The sequence below is a fragment of the Microcaecilia unicolor genome, chromosome 3 (genome assembly GCF_901765095.1).
Source record: "Microcaecilia unicolor chromosome 3, aMicUni1.1, whole genome shotgun sequence".
Classification (NCBI taxonomy): domain Eukaryota; kingdom Metazoa; phylum Chordata; class Amphibia; order Gymnophiona; family Siphonopidae; genus Microcaecilia; species Microcaecilia unicolor.
In genome coordinates this window covers 373320642-373339962 of record NC_044033.1, presented here as the reverse complement: position 1 = coordinate 373339962, position 19321 = coordinate 373320642, and the positions used below count along the sequence as shown (strand labels likewise).

The 19321-nt window shown below is 46.7% G+C and overlaps 1 protein-coding gene across 1 annotated transcript in view; it reads left to right on the top strand.

Annotated features, from left to right (window-relative positions):
- PPM1G (protein phosphatase, Mg2+/Mn2+ dependent 1G) overlaps window positions 1-19321 on the top strand; it is a 194513-nt gene that overhangs the window by 63336 nt on the left and 111856 nt on the right. The window contains 1 exon segment of the mRNA XM_030198590.1: window positions 13196-13331. Coding sequence (XP_030054450.1) covers window positions 13196-13331 — 136 coding nt within the window.

Sequence of the window (19321 nt, the reverse complement as noted above, 5' to 3'; positions counted from 1 at the left end):
AAACAGCAGACAGGCTTGCCTCCTTCCATCGCGTTGGGCTGCTTCGTTTCCCTGCATTCTCAGCGCGTCCCGCCCTCCTCTGATGTCATTTCCTTTCCTCGAGGCAGGACACGCTGAGAATGCAGGGAAACGAAGCAGCCGACCGCGGATGGAAGGAGGCAAGCCTATCTGCTGTTGTTTTCTTTCTTCAGTCTGCGGTTGCGAAAAATAAAAGTTTTTTACGAGGCATGGATCGGCCGGGTGCAAACAGCAGGAGTGGGCCTGGGGGTGGTGTGTGGGCCAGTGGGGCTGGGGGTATGTGTGTCATGGGCAAGGGGGGTGGGCAAATGGGGCTGGGGTTTGAATGATCTCGGGGCAGGTGGAGGCCTGGGTCGAGTCACTGGCCATTGAAGGGAGGGGGAGGATTAGGGGGCAAAAGAGAATCGCTGGACATGGAGGGGATGGGATAGTAGGGTAGGGCAGTGGATGAGAGGGAATGGAGAATTGCTGGACATGGATGGAAGGGGAAGGCAGGGAAGAGAGAATTGCTGGACTTGGCTAGGAGAGGAGGGCAGGGGAGAGAGGAGAATCACGGACATGGGAGGGCAGGGAGAGAGGAGACATGCTGGACATGGATGGAGGGGAGGGAAGATAGGAAGGAGATCCACATGGATGGGATTGGCAGGGGAGGAAGGAGCAATGCTGGGAAATGGATGGAGAGGAGAGCAGGAGATAGAGGAGAATTGCTGGACATGGATGGATGGAGGGGTTGGCGGGGAGAGAGGAGAAATACTGGACAGGAAGAAGAAGGAGGAAAGTAAAGAAATAAATGGAAAGGAAAGCCCTGGAAACGGAGTTAAGAAACAGATAGAGCGCAGCAGAATCAGACCTTGGACCAGTAATGGATAGAAAACAGTCACCAGCAAACAAAGGTAGAAAAAATTTATTTTCATTTTAGTGTTTGGAATTTGTCCAATTGAGAATTTACATCTGGTTGTCTTATTTGCACTGGTATACTGGAGCTGTAACATCTTACAGAAATAATTTATACTAGTATATTTTCAATGATGTCTGTTTATATGCGCCATGGCTGATATAAGGGGTGTGGCTATCAGGGGTGGAGCCATATGTGGTGACCCCGCCCATAATGGAGTACTGGCACCTTTTTTTTTCTACAAAAAATGCACTGGGCATACCACAGGATTACTTGGTCCCCAGCAAACATCAGTGCACCGACGCATGGGTCTGTATGCAGCCAGGACCAGCCGTCTGCATCGAACCCCGGCAGTTAAGCAACCTGTCTCTGACTCAGTCACTAGCCTTGGCTTCCCTTGAGGAGCACATCCGGACCTTGCTCCCTGAGCTCCTGATGGGGATGTTCTATGCCGTCGTCTATCAGCTTCTAAGATGGTTGTGCCTGCTGCCCCCACACGACTCCCGGTCTGTGGTGACGCTCCAGTGTTGCATGCTGCTTGCAGCCCAGGTGTACACTTCCGCATTTGCTGCCACTCCCTTGATGTCTATTGAGGAGTCACCGCATTTGGGGGTTCAGCATTCTCGATGCCGCTGGCGTCAGCTTCAGCTTCCCATGAGGATTGTTTTTTTCCAACACTGATGAGGAGGTATTTATAGGGGTTCTGATGGGGATCCTTGATTCTTCTTGGATGAGCGGTTCTCATATGTTCCTTCTACCTCCCCGCCTATGGAAAAGACAACCCTCTGCAGGACCGTTTCTTTTCCTCTTTTGTGTGGAAAATGGCGCTGCCATCCTTTGTTCATCTGTTGAGATGGAAGATGCACCCAAGACTAAAATATATTGAATGTCCTCGACTGTGAATGCCTCCTCGAGAGGCTGTGGTGATGGTACCAGCTTCATGAGATTCTGCAGGATGTTCTGGTCTTGAGTGGGAATCTCCGCTGTCAGGTTTCTGTTGTTGTCCCGTGGAAGGCAGACTTAACATATCGCCTTCAATATTTCACTAGGGTTTAACAAACCCCAACTGCCTCACCACTCTCTGGTACTGGAGTTGGCGCTTAAGTGGGCTAGACTTCTCGAGCCTACACTTCGACGCCTCTGGGTAGGGAGGCTAGAACTTTGGACTCTTTTGTGTGAAAAATCTATCAGGCCTCTATGCTTATTTCTCGCATTCAATCTTATCAGCTGTACACAAGTCTTTACCTGTGCCACTTACTGTTCCGTTTGACAGACTTGGCTGCTTCTCTCCCTCAAGACCACGCTTCTCTACGTTAGTTGCTAAAGCAGCAGAAGGCATGCTGAAAGTTTTTGGCTAGAGGCGCCTATGACACTTTTGATGTGGTGTGGAGGATCTTTGCACAGATTGTGGCGATGCCTAGCTTTCTATAGCTGCATGTCTCTTATTTGGACACTACAGTTCAGCAGAAGTTGGCAAATGCATCTTGTTGGGGAGATAACCTTTTTGGAGAGAAGGTAGAGGAGGTTGCTGACCCCCTCAAGAAACATCATTGATACTTTCTCCCATTGACCATCTTTGGAGTCTACTTCGTTTAGGACATTTTTCCAGTAAACCTAGAAGGCCTTCTTATGCCTTGCAAATTTGTAAATACCTTCCTTCTGCTCGTCAGTCTCAGCAGCCTCAGCTCTAGCATGCCCGTTCTCAGCAGAACAAGGCCCACAAGGCCACCGCGGCAGCCCATTCAAAACCAGGTACTGGTTTTTGACTGGCTCCAGCGGAGTATAGCTGCTGTGCCAGTGGTCATTACAGATGATGTTCCGGTTGGAGGAGGGCTCAGTTTTCACGAAAAGGTGGCCCGTTTTCACCTTGGACCACTGGGTCCTTCAAATTATTCATTTGGGTTACACTTTACATTAGTGTCAAACACCTCCACATTAACTTCCTGTGGCGCAAACCTTCAGTTTTCAGCACAATCAGGTGCTTGCAGAGGAACTCGCTGCTCTTTATATCGAATCATGCAGTCCAGCCTGTTCCAGTACAAGTGAGAGGGCTAGGTTTCTACTCTAGGTACTTTCTTGTGCCGAAGAAAACTGGCGGATTGTGTCCTGTTCTGGACCTAAGAGCTCCAAACAAGTATCCAGTCAGAGAAGTTCAGAATGGTTTCTTTGGGTTCTCTTCTTCCCATGATTCAAGAGTGCAATTGGCTATGCTCTGAAGACTGATGCTTATACTCAAATCCAGATACTTCATGCACACAGGAAGTATCTTCACTTTCTTCTAGGGGCACAGTATTACCAATTCCAAGTGCTGCCATTTAGTTTGATGTCTGTGCCCACGGTTTTCACCAAGTGTCTTGTGGTTGTCACAGCACAGCTACGCAAACTGGGGATCCATGTCTTCCCTTATCTGGACAACTGGCTCATCAAGGGACGGGGCTTATCAGTCCATGCAGTGGACTATTCAATTGTTGGAGCGTCTCTGCTTAGTCTTGACCTATCCCAAGTCTCATTGCTTCCTGTTCAATAGTTGGAGTTCATTGGAGCCCTGCACACGTGACAAGCGAATGCTTTTCTTCCTCTGCCAAGGGAAAATTCTCTAGTAGCTCTCGCTGCACAAATTTGTGCCAGCCACAAGTCACTGCTCAGCAGATGTTGTGCCTCATGGGTCACATGGCCTTTACTGTTCATGTGACTCCCAGGATGCATCCTTAGAGCAGCTCAGTGGACTTCAGTTTCCTAATGGTCTCAGACCTCAGGGAATCTGGCAGATCTCATCTGTGTGACACCTGAATTTGTCCAGTCCCTGCTTTGGTGGACAGTTCCGTTCAGTTTGATTCTGGGGCTCCCGTTTACGACAACTGAACCTCGTGGCCACGATGAGGGCTTCACATTCGGGGTCCTTGGTCAGCCCAGGAATCCTTGCTTCAGATCAATCTCCTGGAGCTATGGGCAATCTGGAATGCTCTGAAGGCTTCCAAAGGTTTTGTCCAACCAAGTTCTCTTTCAAATGTAGTACATTGCAATCTGGTAGTCCATCAACAAACAAGGAGGCATGGGATCTCCCCTTTTTTTGCCAGGAAGCTGTGCAACTGTAACACTGGGCATCCAGAGGTGGATACTTCTCAAAGCCACTTATTTAGTGGGCAAATTCAACACTCTGGCTGACAGGCTGAGCACGGTTCTGCTACCCCACGAGTAGCGTCTCAGCATGTTTGTTGCCTGCAAGACCTTTCGGAAGTGGGGCACTCCCTTAATCTTTTCGCCAGTCAATTCAACCACAAAGTTCCCCAGTTTTGCTCAAGGTTTCCAGCCCACGACAGACTAGTTCCGGATGCTTTTCTTCTTCATTGGGGAACTGGTCTTCTATATGCATATCCTCCCATCACTTCAGTGGAAAAGACTCTTCCTGAAACTCAAAAAAGATTGTGGAACCATGATCCTGATCGCCCCTTATTGGCCCAGGCAGATCTGGTTCCCCCTTGTTCTGGAATTGTCCTCAGAAGAACTGTTGGGAGAGTGCAGTGTTTCCTGACCCTCATAATGCAGAATGAGGGGGTCTATATCCCAATGTCCAGTCTCTGTCTTCATTAGCCTGGATTGTTGAGAGCTTTGAGTTTGCTGTCCTTGTATCTTGCTGAAGATGTTTTTCAGAGTTTTGCTAGCTTCAGGAAAGATCATCAGAGGTGTTATTCTTCAAATGGAAGTGTTTTGCTGTCTGGTGTGTGGGCGGGTCCCTAGATCCTGTTTCTTGCTTTGCTCTTCACATCCCTGTTTGAATACCTCCTTCACCTGTGAGTCAGGTCTCAAGGACCAACCACTGCTTTTGGCTCCTAGCCACTACTCAATTGCTCTCCCCTTGTTCCTTTTCACCCAGTCCTTCCCTCCCCTTAATTGTCTTGTCTGTCTGTACTTTTTTAGATTGCAAGCTTTATTGAGCAGGGACTTGTTCTCTGTGTCAGGTGTTCAGCGCTGCGTGTGTCGTGGTAGCGCTATACAAATTCTAATAATATAATGTCAGAGTTCATTTCTGTGCAATCAGTGCGTATCAATTTGTTGAAGGTAAGCCTATCTCTGCACAGCCCTTAATGGCTCTGTTCATGCGGGGTTTGTCGTTAACAAAGCCCCCTCTCAAACCTCCACCTGTGTCCTAGGATCTCAACATCATGCAGCTGATGAAACCTTATTTTGATCTGCTTGCTTCTTGTCCTCTAAAGTATTTGACCTGGAAGGGTATCTTTTTGGTGGATATAACTTCAGCTCGTAGAGTCGGTGAGCTTTCAGGCCTTGGTGGTGACTGCACCCTATACTAAGTTTCACCAAAAACCGGGTGGTTCTCTTTACCCACACTAAATTCTTGCCTAAAGTTGTATCAGATTTTCGTATCAACCAGTCAATTGTTATACCATCATCCTTCCATAGGCCTCATGCCCATCCTAGCGAGAGCGCACTGCACACCTTGGACTGCAGGTGTTCATTGGCTTTCTATTGGGAATGGACCTAAGCCTTACAGGCAGTCCTCTCATCTTTTGTATCTTTTGGTCCTAACAGGATGGGAGTAGCCATTGGGAAATGTACTATTTCCAATTGGCTGACGAATTGCATATCCTTCAGTTATGTCCGGTCTGGGCTTGCCTGACTTGCAGGAATGGACTGCGGGGCACGCTTCCCTCCCCCCCCCCCCCCCCCCCCCCCCCCCCCCACTCGTTAGATATCACATCTTTGTTGGCGGGGATGCCGAAGCCAGTTGAAGAATCCACTGCCAAAGCATCCCCTTCCTCCTTGTACTGGCCTCAGGAGTGATTAAGTCGGCGGAGTGTCTCCAGCCACCAACACTGGCACTCTCTGAACATGCACAGTTCATGCATAGGCGGCTGGTGGCCCAACTGTTTGGGGAAGCTAAAGGGGGTGGGGTTACGGGTGGTGCCAGGGGTGGGGCTTACATCCATAATTGTCTGACAACACACAGAAAAAAAATAATTAATTTATAAAATAGTCACAATACCTTTTATTAAATTTAGATATTAGATATGTATCATATGTCAAGAAAAAAGCTGGTTGCTCAAAGCATATATTAACCAATTATATTATTCAAAAATGTTATCAATTATTAGCACTATTTCCATTCATGGAAAATCCCAAATGAAATGGTCACATTAGTGAAGTAACACCCAGCGACTAGACTTCACAATCATAGGTGTCATGATCTGCTCAGGGTTAATATCTCCAACAAGATCACTTCAATGTTCAGTAACATAAAGCTGTCAGTCTTTCTTGACCCATTGTGGATCAGTCACGCCAGTTTCATACACATCTCATATGAAGGTAAAATGCTGAACTGGAAAGTTACCTCAAGAAAGTCAGACTCAGCATGCGGCAATTCTAGAGAAATAAAAACTAAATGCAAAATATCACAGATGTACATTTCCAAAAGCTGGCATATCTCTCTATATAAAAGGCAACACCAACGTTCTATGAAGCCTCCAGCCGGAAGTGTGAAGGGGGCGAGGTATCCGGTTTCCCTATGAGTGTCTGCCCCGCCCTCGTCTGTAACACAGTCAGTGAAGGAAAACAGCAGAGCAGGAAATCAAATCGCTGGCTCTGTAACAGTGAAGGACTCAGAGGGGTAGGGACACACATACTCCCACATGCGCACAGAAGAAACATTCTGCTAGCCCCCGTTTCATTTGCATCAGAAACGGGGCTTTTTTACTAGTTCTGAATAAAATACTCTTTTTTCTACTTTTTGTTGTCTGAGCATTTAGTTTTTTCTATTCGCTTGGTCCCAGTGTCTTCTTTCCATTTGATATTTTTTTCTTTCACATGTCCACCATCCTCCTGTGTCCTGTCTACCATCTGTAGCCCTGTCCCTATCCTCCAGCGTTCCGATCCAGCTCTTAAATTCAGCCAGTTTGCCCTCCATCCATATCCGCATTTCTCCTCACTTCCCTCCCCTCCATCCATGGCCAGCATTTCTTCCTCTCTCCCTTCCCCTCCAATCCGTGTGCATCTCCTTCCTTTGTCTTTTCTTCCCTCCATTCCTGTCCAACATTTCTTCTCTCTTCCCTGCCCGCCACTCCATCCATGTCCAGATTTCTCCTCTCTTCCCTCTTCTCCATCCATTTGCATCTCCTTCCTGACTTCCCTCCCCTCCATCCATCCGTGTCCAGCACCTTCCCTCTTTCTCTCCTACCCTTCCATCCAGTGTCATCCCTCTTTCTCTCTCCATCCTTCCGTCCATTGTCTCCCTCTCCTTCTGTCCATTGTCTCATTCTATCTCCCCTTCCGTCCATTGTCTCCCTCTATCTCTCCTTCCTTCTAGACAGTTCTCTCTCCCGACCCTTTTCCGTTCAGCATGTCCTCTCTCCCCATCATTCCAGTATCTTTCTTCTTTCTTTCCCTGCCTACCCTTCCGTCCAGCATCTTCCCTCTTTCTGCCCCCTCCTTTCAGCATTTTCCCTCGTTCTCCCTCCTTTCATTCAGCATTTCTCTGTCTGACAGCTAGGGTCTCCCCCAGTTTCTCCCCCTGCCAGCTTCTTGCTCTCCCCATCTTTCCACTCATCTATCTCTTTGTACCCTCTTCCATCCAGCATCTTTTCTCTGGCTCTCCCCCTGCTCTTTTCCATGTCCCCTTTTTCTCATCCTCATCACTCTCTGGCTCTCCCCTGCTCTTTTCCCATGTCCCCTCTTTCTCTCCCCATCTCTCTCTGGCTCTCCCCCTGCTCTTTTCCCATGTCCCTGGCTCTCCCTGCTCTTTTACACTCTCTCTCTGTCTCCTCTCCTCCAGTTTCCTCACTTCCCTACCGTTTGCAGCCAATGTCTCAGTCCCTCCAGGCCTCTTTACAGCAGCGCTGACACAAATCAAAAGAAGCGCGGGCCGCAGCAGCCTTTAGGCATGCTCTATCGGTCCCTGCCGATTCTCCATGTCCCCCGGACAGGAAAGTGGACGTCAGCGGGAGCATAGGACGGCAGGCGACAGTGCTGCCTGAAGGCTGCTGCGGCACCGCACTTTTTATTTTTCTAATGATGGCTGTGAGAGAAGCAGCGGCTCAGCGTGGTGCTTGTTCCTGCTGCTGAGCTCAACAGAAGCGGCGGCAGAATTCAGCTGGAGTCTTGGCAGCTATGCTTATCGGGGCTACATTTTGGAGGAGGAGACAATCAGGGAAGGTCACAGCTGGGTTGAGGAGGATTAGCCTTCCCAAACCTCTTTCATGGAGCGGCCTGTGAGTTCATGTATGAACGAGCATGCTTGGGGAGTTGTCAGCGTTTGGTGAGTGAGACACCCCTCTGACTTTTCTCGCTCCTTAGGTAGTATGAGGAGGAGGAAGGGGTGACCTAGGCAGCGGATTTATTCTGCTGACTTGGCTTCAGCTACCCCATCGCCATTGAACAGGTATTGTGGATTTGGAAGAGGACATCACCCATTCTCACCTCTCTCTCTCTTCCCCCCCCCCCCCCCCCCCCACCATGCCTTTGCCCATTTTCTCTGTCTCTTCCTCTCTCCATGGGCCCCCGGGGCTTCACCCATTCTCTTTTTCTTTCTTTCTTCCTTTCTCTCAAATGTGCCTGCCCACTCGCCATCTTTCCTGGACTGCCGGTGGCATTCCCCTCCCTGTTTACCTTGTTGCAATAAGTCTTCTTTCTGCCTGGGCCTGCCCTTATGACCCAGCACCCCCTTCTGAAAATAGGAAGTTGCATCAGAGGGGGGGTGGGGCATGCCCAGTGTAGGCCGAAGTACTACTACTTAACATTTCTAAAGCGCTACTAGGGTTACGCAGCGCTGTACAATTTAACATAGAAGGACGTTCCCTGTTCAACGAGCTTACAATCTAAAAGACAAGTGTACAGACAAAGTGGGGCAGTCTAGATTTCCAAAAGGTTAGGTGCCGAAGGCAGCATTGAAGAGGTGAGCGTTCCATGAGAAGGGATCGCCAAACGTTAGAAGAGAGTTCTGGGAACACGACCCCTCCTACTGAGCACCATTAGCAAATAAAAAAAGAAAAAATATTGATTGCACACACAATGCACTTTTTAAGTTTATTGTTCTAGTGAATTGGTTTCTTTGTATGATTTGTAGTTAAAATTTAATGTCAAGAAGTGCAGAGTGATGCACTTTGGATGCAGAAATACAAAAGAGATGTACCGGATAGGAGGGAAGAGATTGGTAAGCTCGGCTCTGGAGAGGGAGTTTGAGGTGATGGTGTCTGAAGATCTCAAGGTGACAAAACATTGCGACAAGGGCGGTGGCTGAGGCCAGAAAAATGCTAGACTGCATAGAGAGAGGTATAACCAGCAGAAAAGGAGGGGTTGATGCCCATTGTCAAGTTGTTGGTGAGGCCCAACTTAAGTACATAAGTACATAAGTAGTGCCATACTGGGAAAGACCAAAGGTCCATCTAGCCCAGCATCCTGTCACCGACAGTGGCCAATCCAGGTCAAGGGCACCTGGCACGCTCCCCAAACGTAAAAACATTCCAGACAAGTTATACCTAAAAATGCGGAATTTTTCCAAGTCCATTTAATAGCGGTCTATGGACTTGTCCTTTAGGAATCTATCTAACCCCTTTTTAAACTCCGTCAAGCTAACCGCCCGTACCACGTTCTCCGGAAACGATTCCAGAGTCTAATTACACGTTGGGTGAAGAAAAATTTTCTCCGATTCGTTTTAAATTTACCACACTGTAGCTTCAACTCATGCCCTCTAGTCCTAGTATTTTTGGATAGCGTGAAAGTCGCTTCACATCCACCCGATCCATTCCACTCATTATTTTATACACTTCTATCATATCTCCCCTCAGACCGTCTCTTCTCCAAGCTAAAAAGCCCTAGCCTTCTCAGCCTCTCTTCATAGGAAAGTCGTCCCATCCCCACTATCATTTTCGTCGCCCTTCGCGGTACCTTTTCCAATTCTACTATATCTTTTTTGAGATACGGAGACCAGTACTGAACACAATACTCCAGGTGCGGTCGCACCATGGAGCGATACAACGGCATTATAACATCCGCACACCTGGACTCCATACCCTTCCTAATAACACCCAACATTCTATTCGCTTTCCTAGCCGCAGCAGCACACTGAGCAGAAGGTTTCAGCGTATCATCGACGACGACACCCAGATCCCTTTCTTGATCCGTAACTCCTAACGCGGAACCTTGCAAGACGTAGCTATAATTCGGGTTCCTCTTACCCACATGCATCACTTTGCACTTGTCAACATTGAACTTCATCTGCCACTTGCACGCCCAATCTCCCAGTCTCGCAAGGTCCTCCTGTAATCGTTCACATTCCTCCTGCGACTTGACGACCCTGAATAATTTTGTGTCATCGGCGAATTTCATTACCTCACTAGTTATTCCCATTTCTAGGTCATTTATAAATACATTAAAAAGCAACTTGGAGTATTGTATTCAGTTTTGGAGGTCTTATGAATGTAAAAAGACTTGAAACAGTTTCAGAGAAAAGCGACTAAAATGGTAGGAGGTTTACACAGCAAAACATATGTGAAGAGACTTAGAGGAGCATTTTCGAAAGAAACGTCCAAGTTGGGGCGGGGAAAACTGTATTTTCGAAAAAGATGGAAGTCCATCTTCGTTTTGAAAATACCAAGGATGTCCTTGGATTTGGATGTCCCTAGAGATGGACGTCTTTGATTTTAGTCTATTTCGAAACCAATGCAAGCCATTTGGACATGGGAGGAGCCAGCATTTGTAGTGTTTCAATACACTGCAGGGCGAAGATGTACTGCAAATAAGGTAAACTGGGAGGGGAGAGGAGAACGCCAGTGGTCCGGGAGAGGAGGAAGAGATGTTTGACCAAGAGTGTGGACAGGGGAGGGAGAGCTGTGTAAAAATTAAATAAATAAATACATTTGTGATTAATGTGTTAATCACGGCGTTAATTGTGGTTAATGTGCAGCACTACAATAAATCATATTTTTTGGAGTTTATTGTGTTATGCTGACATTTCAGAACTTTTAGTACAGGAACAGTGCTGGGCAGACTTTTACGGTCTGTGCCCTGAAAAAAGTAGGAACAAATCAAACTCGGGTATACATATAAGTATTACATACCGTGTAAAATGAGTTTATCTTGTTGGGCAGATTGGATGGACCATTCAGGTCTTTATCTGCCGTCATTTTCTATATTACATGTATCGAGGCAGGCTAGATCTAAGGCAACCAAAAGAGGGTCCAAATCTCCCGCAAAGCGCACAAGCAACCACAAGAAGGGCGGAAGAAACCAAAAGGACCAGAACTGAAGACCACAGATAGTAAGAGCACTAAAATAGTTTTATTGGGTCCCAATAAAACTATTTTGGTGCTCTTACTATCTGTGCTCTTCAGTCTGATCCTTTTGGTTTCTTCCTCCCTTCTTGTGGTTGCTAGATCTAAAAGTCAAGGGACCTTTTGCAAAGGCAGTGAGAGTCAGGGCCCCATCACATTAAATAAGACTGAGGGAGGGGCTGACGTTAGTGAGGAGCGCCCAGCCTGTTCCCGCTGTGATCCTCTAAAGGTGCACTGACGCATGTGCCTAAGAGACGCCATCAGCCATTGTTAAGAGAGGTTGGGCAGGAGAATGCTTCGGAGTGGGCAGAGACCACAACTCTTGCGGCCCTTCCAACCCAGAGTTCCCCCTGAGAAGAGTTTGCTGTAACTAGGCACCTCTCGAGATTGCTGCTTCTTCGGGGCCACTCCCGGAATCAGGTATCCACCGTATTACTGAGACCGATAAGGTCATCCAATGCAGTAGGGAGGTCCCATCCTGCCAGCTTATCTTTGATTTGGACGCTAACCCCTGCCAGAAGGCCGCAGTGAGACTCGTCCAACGTAGTAGGAGCCAAGGGTGCGGAACTGTATAGCATAATTGCCCAGGGTCCGCATCCCCTTTTTCAGTCTAAGAAGTTCAGAGCTTCTGATGTGACTTTCCCAGGTCTTCAAAGATCTTCTTGAACTGTCCCAAGAAACTATGGAGGTCATCAAACATTGAGTTCGTTCCATTTTCAGAATGGGAATGCCCATGCCAGTACTTGGCCAGACAAGAAAATAATGTAGGGCAATCGGGCTCTGTTAGAGGAGAAATCTCTAGCTTGGAGTTCAAAAATTATCTGGCATTAATAAATCTGCTGCAGTCTTTGGGATTCCCATTGTACCGTCAGGGGGAGCCTAGAGTTGTGGACGTGAGCACTGGAGCAGGGTCTGGAGAAGAGGAGGCCGAGGCCTGGGGTGCTACAGAGATCTGGTAGTCCAACGATCAACAGGGCCTAAACAATCCTTGCAAGTTGTTGGAACTGGTCAATGCCAGAATCTATATCCTGGACAGAACTAGACAAGTGCTGAAGCTGTAGAGCCAGTTGCTGGAAGAGCCACAAGGTGGGTGACTTTTCTGGGCTCATGGCCTTCACAATCTGTCACAACTCAGGGAAGGTGAGCCCTTGGTCTGCAGCTGGTTTGGTGCTGCCCAGTCAACTCGAGGGTTAACCGGTCCCCGACTGACGGCAGGCAAGTCACCCAGGCTAGGCACAGGCTCAGCAGGAACTGGAAATCATGCTGGAGTAGGTAACAAGGTAGGCAAGGCTGGTTGGAGACCAAGGCTAGGCAGGCTGGATTCAAGGCAAGGCACAAGTCAAGGGGACCTGTTGCGAAGGCAGCGAGAGGCAAGTCCCTGTCACATTAATTAAGCCTGAAGGAGGGGCTGATGTCATTGAGGAGCGCCTAGCCTGTTCTCACTGCGATCCTCAAAAGGTGCACTGATGGCGTCCTTAGGCAGGCAGGTGCATCAGCAATCGGTAAGAGAGGCCGGGCAGGAGCAATGCTCCGGAGTGGCAGAGGCCACAACACTGGCGGCCCAGCCAACCCAGAATGCCTTTCCAAGAGGCTGCATTCCTGACTCCATCCCCCCAGGTGAGTCAGGATGTGGGGCTCTGCCCGGCCTGGTGGCCGCGACGTTTGAACTATGATTGATGAATCATGTGCACAGTGCCTATACACTGTGTGGTAAACTTATTGGATTAAAAAGTCAGTTCACAGTGAGCTTTGAAAAGAGTTGCTGAATGTCTACCCATTCATACTCACAATAAATGTCACATATAAATAAAATATCCTCAGATACATATATAAAAAATATGAATTCAGTCCATGTAAAGTTATCTTTAGACAAACTCTTTGATATGAGGACTGATTACCGTGACACTATAAAGACATTCTTGCAATACTATTTTTTTGAAGAATATTTTCAGTTCTTATGTTTGGGTATTCACCAGATAAAAGTAACGTGTTTATGGTTTAGGCTTTGGAGGATGCTTTTCTGGCAATCGATGACAAGCTGACTACAGAGGAAGTAATTAGAGAGCTCTCTCAGATTGCGGGACGACCCATAAATGAACATGAGGATGAAAAAGAAAATGTAGCAGATGAAGATGATGGTGAGAGAGAACCTCTTAAAACATTGTGTATGATGAGTAGGCCTGATGGGCATGGTAGTCTTATCTGTGATCTATGAGTATGTGTGTGAGTATCAAACAGATTTTTTGTTAAATACTGATCTCTTCATTAACATTTCGGTTGAAAAATCACTGAGTCTACTTAAAGCTCTGGCTTAATCTTCATTTCCTCTCAACAAAGATTCCATTGTTTATCCCATGCCATCTTATATTGTTTTACAGCTTTTTTTTTTCTCCCCCTACTCCTACAACCATTTGGATGCTGTCCTGTCTAAAGCATCCTTTCCATGAAGAAATGTTTCCTTAAATCCTGATCTCTTTGCATACTGTGAAATATGCATATTTCCGAGGTACTGCATTTTAATGTCTCATAGATCCCTTTCCTTCCTTCACTAGGGTATTTATTAATGTATTTATTTGTTGCATTTGTATCCCACATTTTCCCACCTATTTGCAGACTCAGTGTGGCTTACAATAATACATCATGGCAAGCGCCATTCAAGATTAGATAAACAATTGGTTGCATACAAAAAATAAGTGTAGCATAATGGATATAAACAATTCAGTAAATCAGAAACAGTCAGACTATCAAGTAAGTAATGATGCACTGGAATTCCTATTGATTATTATGGTAAGTCTTGTTAAAAAGAAAAGTCTTTAGTGATTTTCGAAAGTTGATTAGGTCGTGAATATTTTTCAGATCAAGTGGTAATGCATTCCACAACTGCATGCCAATGTAGGAAAAGCAGGACGCATGTACTAGTTTGTATTTTAGACCTTTACAGCTAGGGAAATGAAGTCCCAGGAATGTGCGTGATGATCTTTTAGCGTTCCTGGGTGGCAAGTCAATAAGGTCTGACATGTAGGCCTGAGCATTTCCATGAATGACTTTATGAACCAGAGTGCAGACTTTGAACACAATACGTTCTTTAACTGGAAGCCAATGGAGCTTCTCTCTAAGGGGTTTTGCACTTCCATATTTTGTCTTTCCAAATATGAGTCTAGCTGCAGTGTTCTGGGCTGTCTGAAGTTTTTTGATGGTATGCTCTTTACAACCAGCATACAGCGCATTGCAATAGTCTAGATGATTCAGCACCATTGATTGTACCATGTTGCGAAAAATGCCTCTTGGGAAGAACGGTTTTAGTCTTCTGAGTTTCTACATTGACTGAAACATCTTTCTGGTTGTATTCTTCACATGGTTTTCAAGTGTGAGATTGCGATCAATGGTAACTCCGAAAATCTTCAGGGTGTCTGAGACAGGAAGGGAAATGTTTGAGTGGTTATGGAGGTGAATTTGTTTGCGTTATGTTGTGATGTAAGTATAAGGCATTGCGTTTTTTTCAGCGTTAAGTTTTAATTGAAAAGCATTCGCCCATGAATGCATGATTTGGAAGCTTTGGTTAATGTCGTCCATAATTTCCGTTAGATTATATTTGAACGGTATACGAATTTGGGTCATAGTTTGGTTTCATAAGGCTGATGATTTAGACAGTAAAATATTTGAAGCTCCCTCTTGGACCACATCTGTCTATTCTTTTGGCGATAACCTCCAGATTTAGACCCAGTACTCTGGAGCAGTGCTTTTAACCTAGAACTCGGGATACGCCTTGCCACTCAGGTTTTCAGGATGCCCACGGTTGATATGCATGAGAAAAATTTGCATGCGCCTCCTGCATTGTATGCAGATTCTCTTGCATGTTTATTGTGGGCATCCTGAGGTCCTGAGTGTGTGTGGGGGGGAGACTGGGCTGAAAACCCCTGCTCTAGAGAAGGTCTTACCAGTAATTTATTTGAATATGTAGTTATTTGCCACAAATGAATGCCAAATTGCAGTTGGAAAATTAGTTTTTAATGTTCTGATGGTACTTATTTGTAGCTGTGTATTATTTATGCATGTAATTTATATTTCTCCAAGGACAAGCAGGCCATATTCTCACATGTAGTGAATGTCATCCATGTCACCCAGCGTGGAGCATAAAGCTAATATAGATTTAAGAGCACACTCAGCGTCCCCATTGCACATGCGTGAGTGCCTTCCCGCCTACCGCGAGAGTATGGGACCAACAGTCTCTTCATCCACAGTGAAGAGAGAATGCAGTCCTCACAGTGTCTAGTGTGTGAGTCTGTGTTTGAATACTTTGTACCTTCCCATCTGGGTTTTATTCTCCCCCCCCCCCCCCCCCCCCCCCCCCCCCGGATTTTTATTTTATTTTCTTCAGGAAATTTTCCTTTCCCTTCCTGTATAGTCTTTAGTTTGATTCCCCACTTTTTAAAAGAAGCGCAGCAGCGGCAGACTGCAGATCGCCTCCCTTCGGGCTTCCCTCCCTGTGTCCTGCCCTTGCGCAAGTTACTTCAGACGAGGGCGGGACACAGGGAGGGAAGGCCCGAAGGGAGGCAATCTGCAGACTGCCGCTGCTGCGCTTCTTTCACATGGAGCGAGGTTGAGGTGAGGCGCTATGATTTGAATTCAGGGGGACCCAGCCCAGTGGTGGACGGAGGAGGGCGACGATGACCTCGGTGGGGGGCGGCGGAGCCCGGGGGCGGCCTTGCCCCAGGCCCAGCCCAGTCTCTCGGTGGCCCTGCCTTGCCTGAGATACCCAGTTCTAATAACCTATCTAACAGCAGAGAATGATTGTGTCAGAAGCCCCAGATATGTCAAATTGTAATACTGATATTTTCTGGCTTAACAATAATTTTACTTTTGATACTAAGGTTAAGAGTAGCAATTCAGTACTGTGCACGGTTCTGAAACCCTGTTGCGAATAATGCAAATGGTGAAAAGACTCCATAAAAGATGTGACTTGTGGAGGAGGAAGTGACGTCACCGATGTAGCCGGTAGCCTGGTTGTAGAGCTCCGCGGGTTACGGATTAAAAAAGCGTGAGAAACCCCGATAAAGCGCGAGGGATTCCCCGCAAAAGAAGAAGCAAAGCAGCTATAGTAAATGGCGGCCAAAAAGAAATTGGCAAAATTTAAATATGCAGGGGAATCGCCGAGAGTAGTGAGTAAGGCGAAAACACCACTTCCCCCGCGTGGAGCAAAAATGGCGCCGGACGAAATGGAGTCTGATAATGAAAACGAGGAGCAAGTCGCTGGTGAGATAGAAGTAGAGCGGAGCGAAATTATACGATGGTTTAAAGAACTTAAAACAGAGATGATTAATACTAGGAAAAGCATTCAAGCTGCAGTTACGGAACTCCGCGAAGAAGTGAAAGATATGGGCGGCCGAATGGTAGAGACGGAGGAGCGGATTGAAACGATGGCGGGAGAACTGCAAACTTTGAGGAAGAGTGCTTTTAAAGAACAGCAAGAAAGAAAACTCATGGAGCAACGTTTGGAAGACTTGGAGAACCGCTCGCGGCGGTGTAACTTGAGAATTAAAGGCATCCCTGAGGAAATACAATTCAGGGAAGCGGAGAAAGTGGTGCGAGAGATTTGTGACTTTATTTTGGAACAGGGAGCAGATCCTGAAGAAGGATTAGAACGGCCTGCAATAAAAATTGATAGAGCCCATCGGAGCTTGGGGCCGCAGCGGGGGGATTTCCCTCGAGACATCGTGGCATGCTTCCATGAGTTCCAGGTGAAGGAAGCAGTGTGGAGAAAAGCACGTGCATTGGGAGAAATCAAATGGCGCAATGTCCAAGTGCAGATTTTTCAGGACCTGGCGAGATCTACTCTGCAAAAGAGACGAGATTTTAAGGATATTACGAGATACCTGCAAAAAGCGGGGCTGCGCTACAGATGGATATATCCTAAGGGTTTGTTGCTAACAGTGGGAAGCCAGACAAAGAAAATCTTGCAACCTGAGGGAGCATGGAAGATCCTGGCTGCACTTGGATGTATGGACCTGCCGGAGATACCTGAGGCTTCCCAGAATTTTAGCAAAGACAGGCCCCCTAATAGTAAGGGGGGCTGGACCACACGGGCTGGAGGAAGAACTAACAAGAGTCCACCACGTGTGGACAGTGAGACTGAAACGGCTGCAGGCACCTGAAAAGGAAAAAATGCTGGAGGGCATTGGCCCGGAGTTAAAGCTGAGTAAAAACACTTCTACAACCAGGGACTTACTGTTAAGATTTACAAAAGGTTTTGGCATATAGGGGATATGTGGGAGCATGAATGGGGAAAAGAATGATGTATGTTGATGAGTGATGGGGTATGTTGGGGATAAAGAATGGAAAGGGAACCCATCGGAACGACACTTCCTTAGGGATATCACTGGCAGTTAAGGCTAGTGAACAGACGAGGGGATTTTCGGGGAGGGGGGGGGGACAGGGGAGGGAAGGGGAGGTGGGAGGGATAACAGTTGGTTCATGGAATGTAAATGGCATGAATACTCCAGAAAAAAGAAGTATCATAAACAGGGAAATTCGTAAAATGCAATGGGATATCAGTATGTTGCAGGAGACACACATTCAAAAGAAGGATGAGCGGTTAATACAATATAAGAATTTGGGGAAGAGCTACTTTTTGGCGGACCCTAGAGGGGGGAAAAAAGGAGGTCTTGCAATCTATATAAAAGATACGGTCCCTTTTGTTCATGAACAGACATATTCAGAAAAACAGGGCAGGTGCATTGCGGTTAAAGGTAAGATCAATAACCAGCTAATTACTTTGGTGAATATCTATGCACCCAATGAGGGACAGGGAGCATTCTTTGAGACCCTAAGGTTAGATTTACTCCAATTTGTGACGGGCAATGTAATTTTAGGGGGAGATTTCAATTGGGCATTAACAGATCTTGACTACTCTAAAGGCAGGAAGGGTGGTAGACAGGCTAATACGTCTAAATTACTAAGACTGGTTAAGGAGCTAGATTTAATCGATGTCTGGAGAATGCAACACCCCGGACAGCGGACCTACTCCTTCTACTCACATGCGCAGCGCTCATACACACGGATAGATACAATCTGGGGATCCCGCAACTTATGGGGTAAGGTTCGGGACTCTGATATTGGGAGCATACATACCTCGGACCATGCCCCTATATGGATCTCATGGAAGGGATTGGGGAGAGAACGGGGACAAACATTTTGGAGATTAAATGAATCCTTACTAGATTCTGCAGAGGCAAGTGGGGAGATTCGAAGGGTGATATGGGAATATATGGAGGACAATGATACAGGGGATGTAACGGATGGGACCCTATGGGACGCCTTGAAGGTGGTGGTAAGAGGTCATTTGATTAAGAAAGGTAGTCAACGGAAAAAAGAGGGTCAAGCTCAGGAATTGAGGGTACGACAAAGATTGGCTTTTTTGGAAGCCCAACATCAGGGAGGGCGGTGTCCTGAAGCGATAAGGGAGCTGCGAGAATGCAGGGCAGAGCTACAACAAATACAAATTAGACAGATGGAATACCATAGAAAGTTAATAAAACAAAAATTTTTTGAATTCAGCAATAAAGCTGGCAGGATGTTGGCACGCAATTTGCGGCAAAGGGTAGTGGGAAACACTATAACTAAAATAAAGGGAGCGGGAGACGGTTTGATGTATCAGGACAAAGAAATTAGGGAACAATTTGCCCGATATTATGCAGCTCTTTACTCATCAGAAGCGAAAATTACAGTGGAGAAGATTCAAGAATATCTAGGTGGGATAGGATTAAGTAGCCTAACTGAGCAACAGAGGGAGTCCCTGGACAAACCCATAACGGCAGATGAGATAGATAAAACTATTAAGGGCTTGAAAGGGGGTAAAGCACCTGGACTTGACGGGTACACGGCTAAATTCTATAAGATACTGAGACAGGAGCTAAGGCCACTATTAGTGCGGGTAGGGAATGAATGCTTCAAATCAGGGACCCTACCGAGGAGCATGTATGAGGCGGGGATTTCAGTTCTTCCCAAACCTGGGCGAGATCCAACAATATGTGGTTCATATAGGCCAATTTCTCTCATAAATATAGATATTAAAATATTAGCCAAGGTAATGGCAGAGAGGATTAATAAATTTCTCCCTCAGTTAATCCAC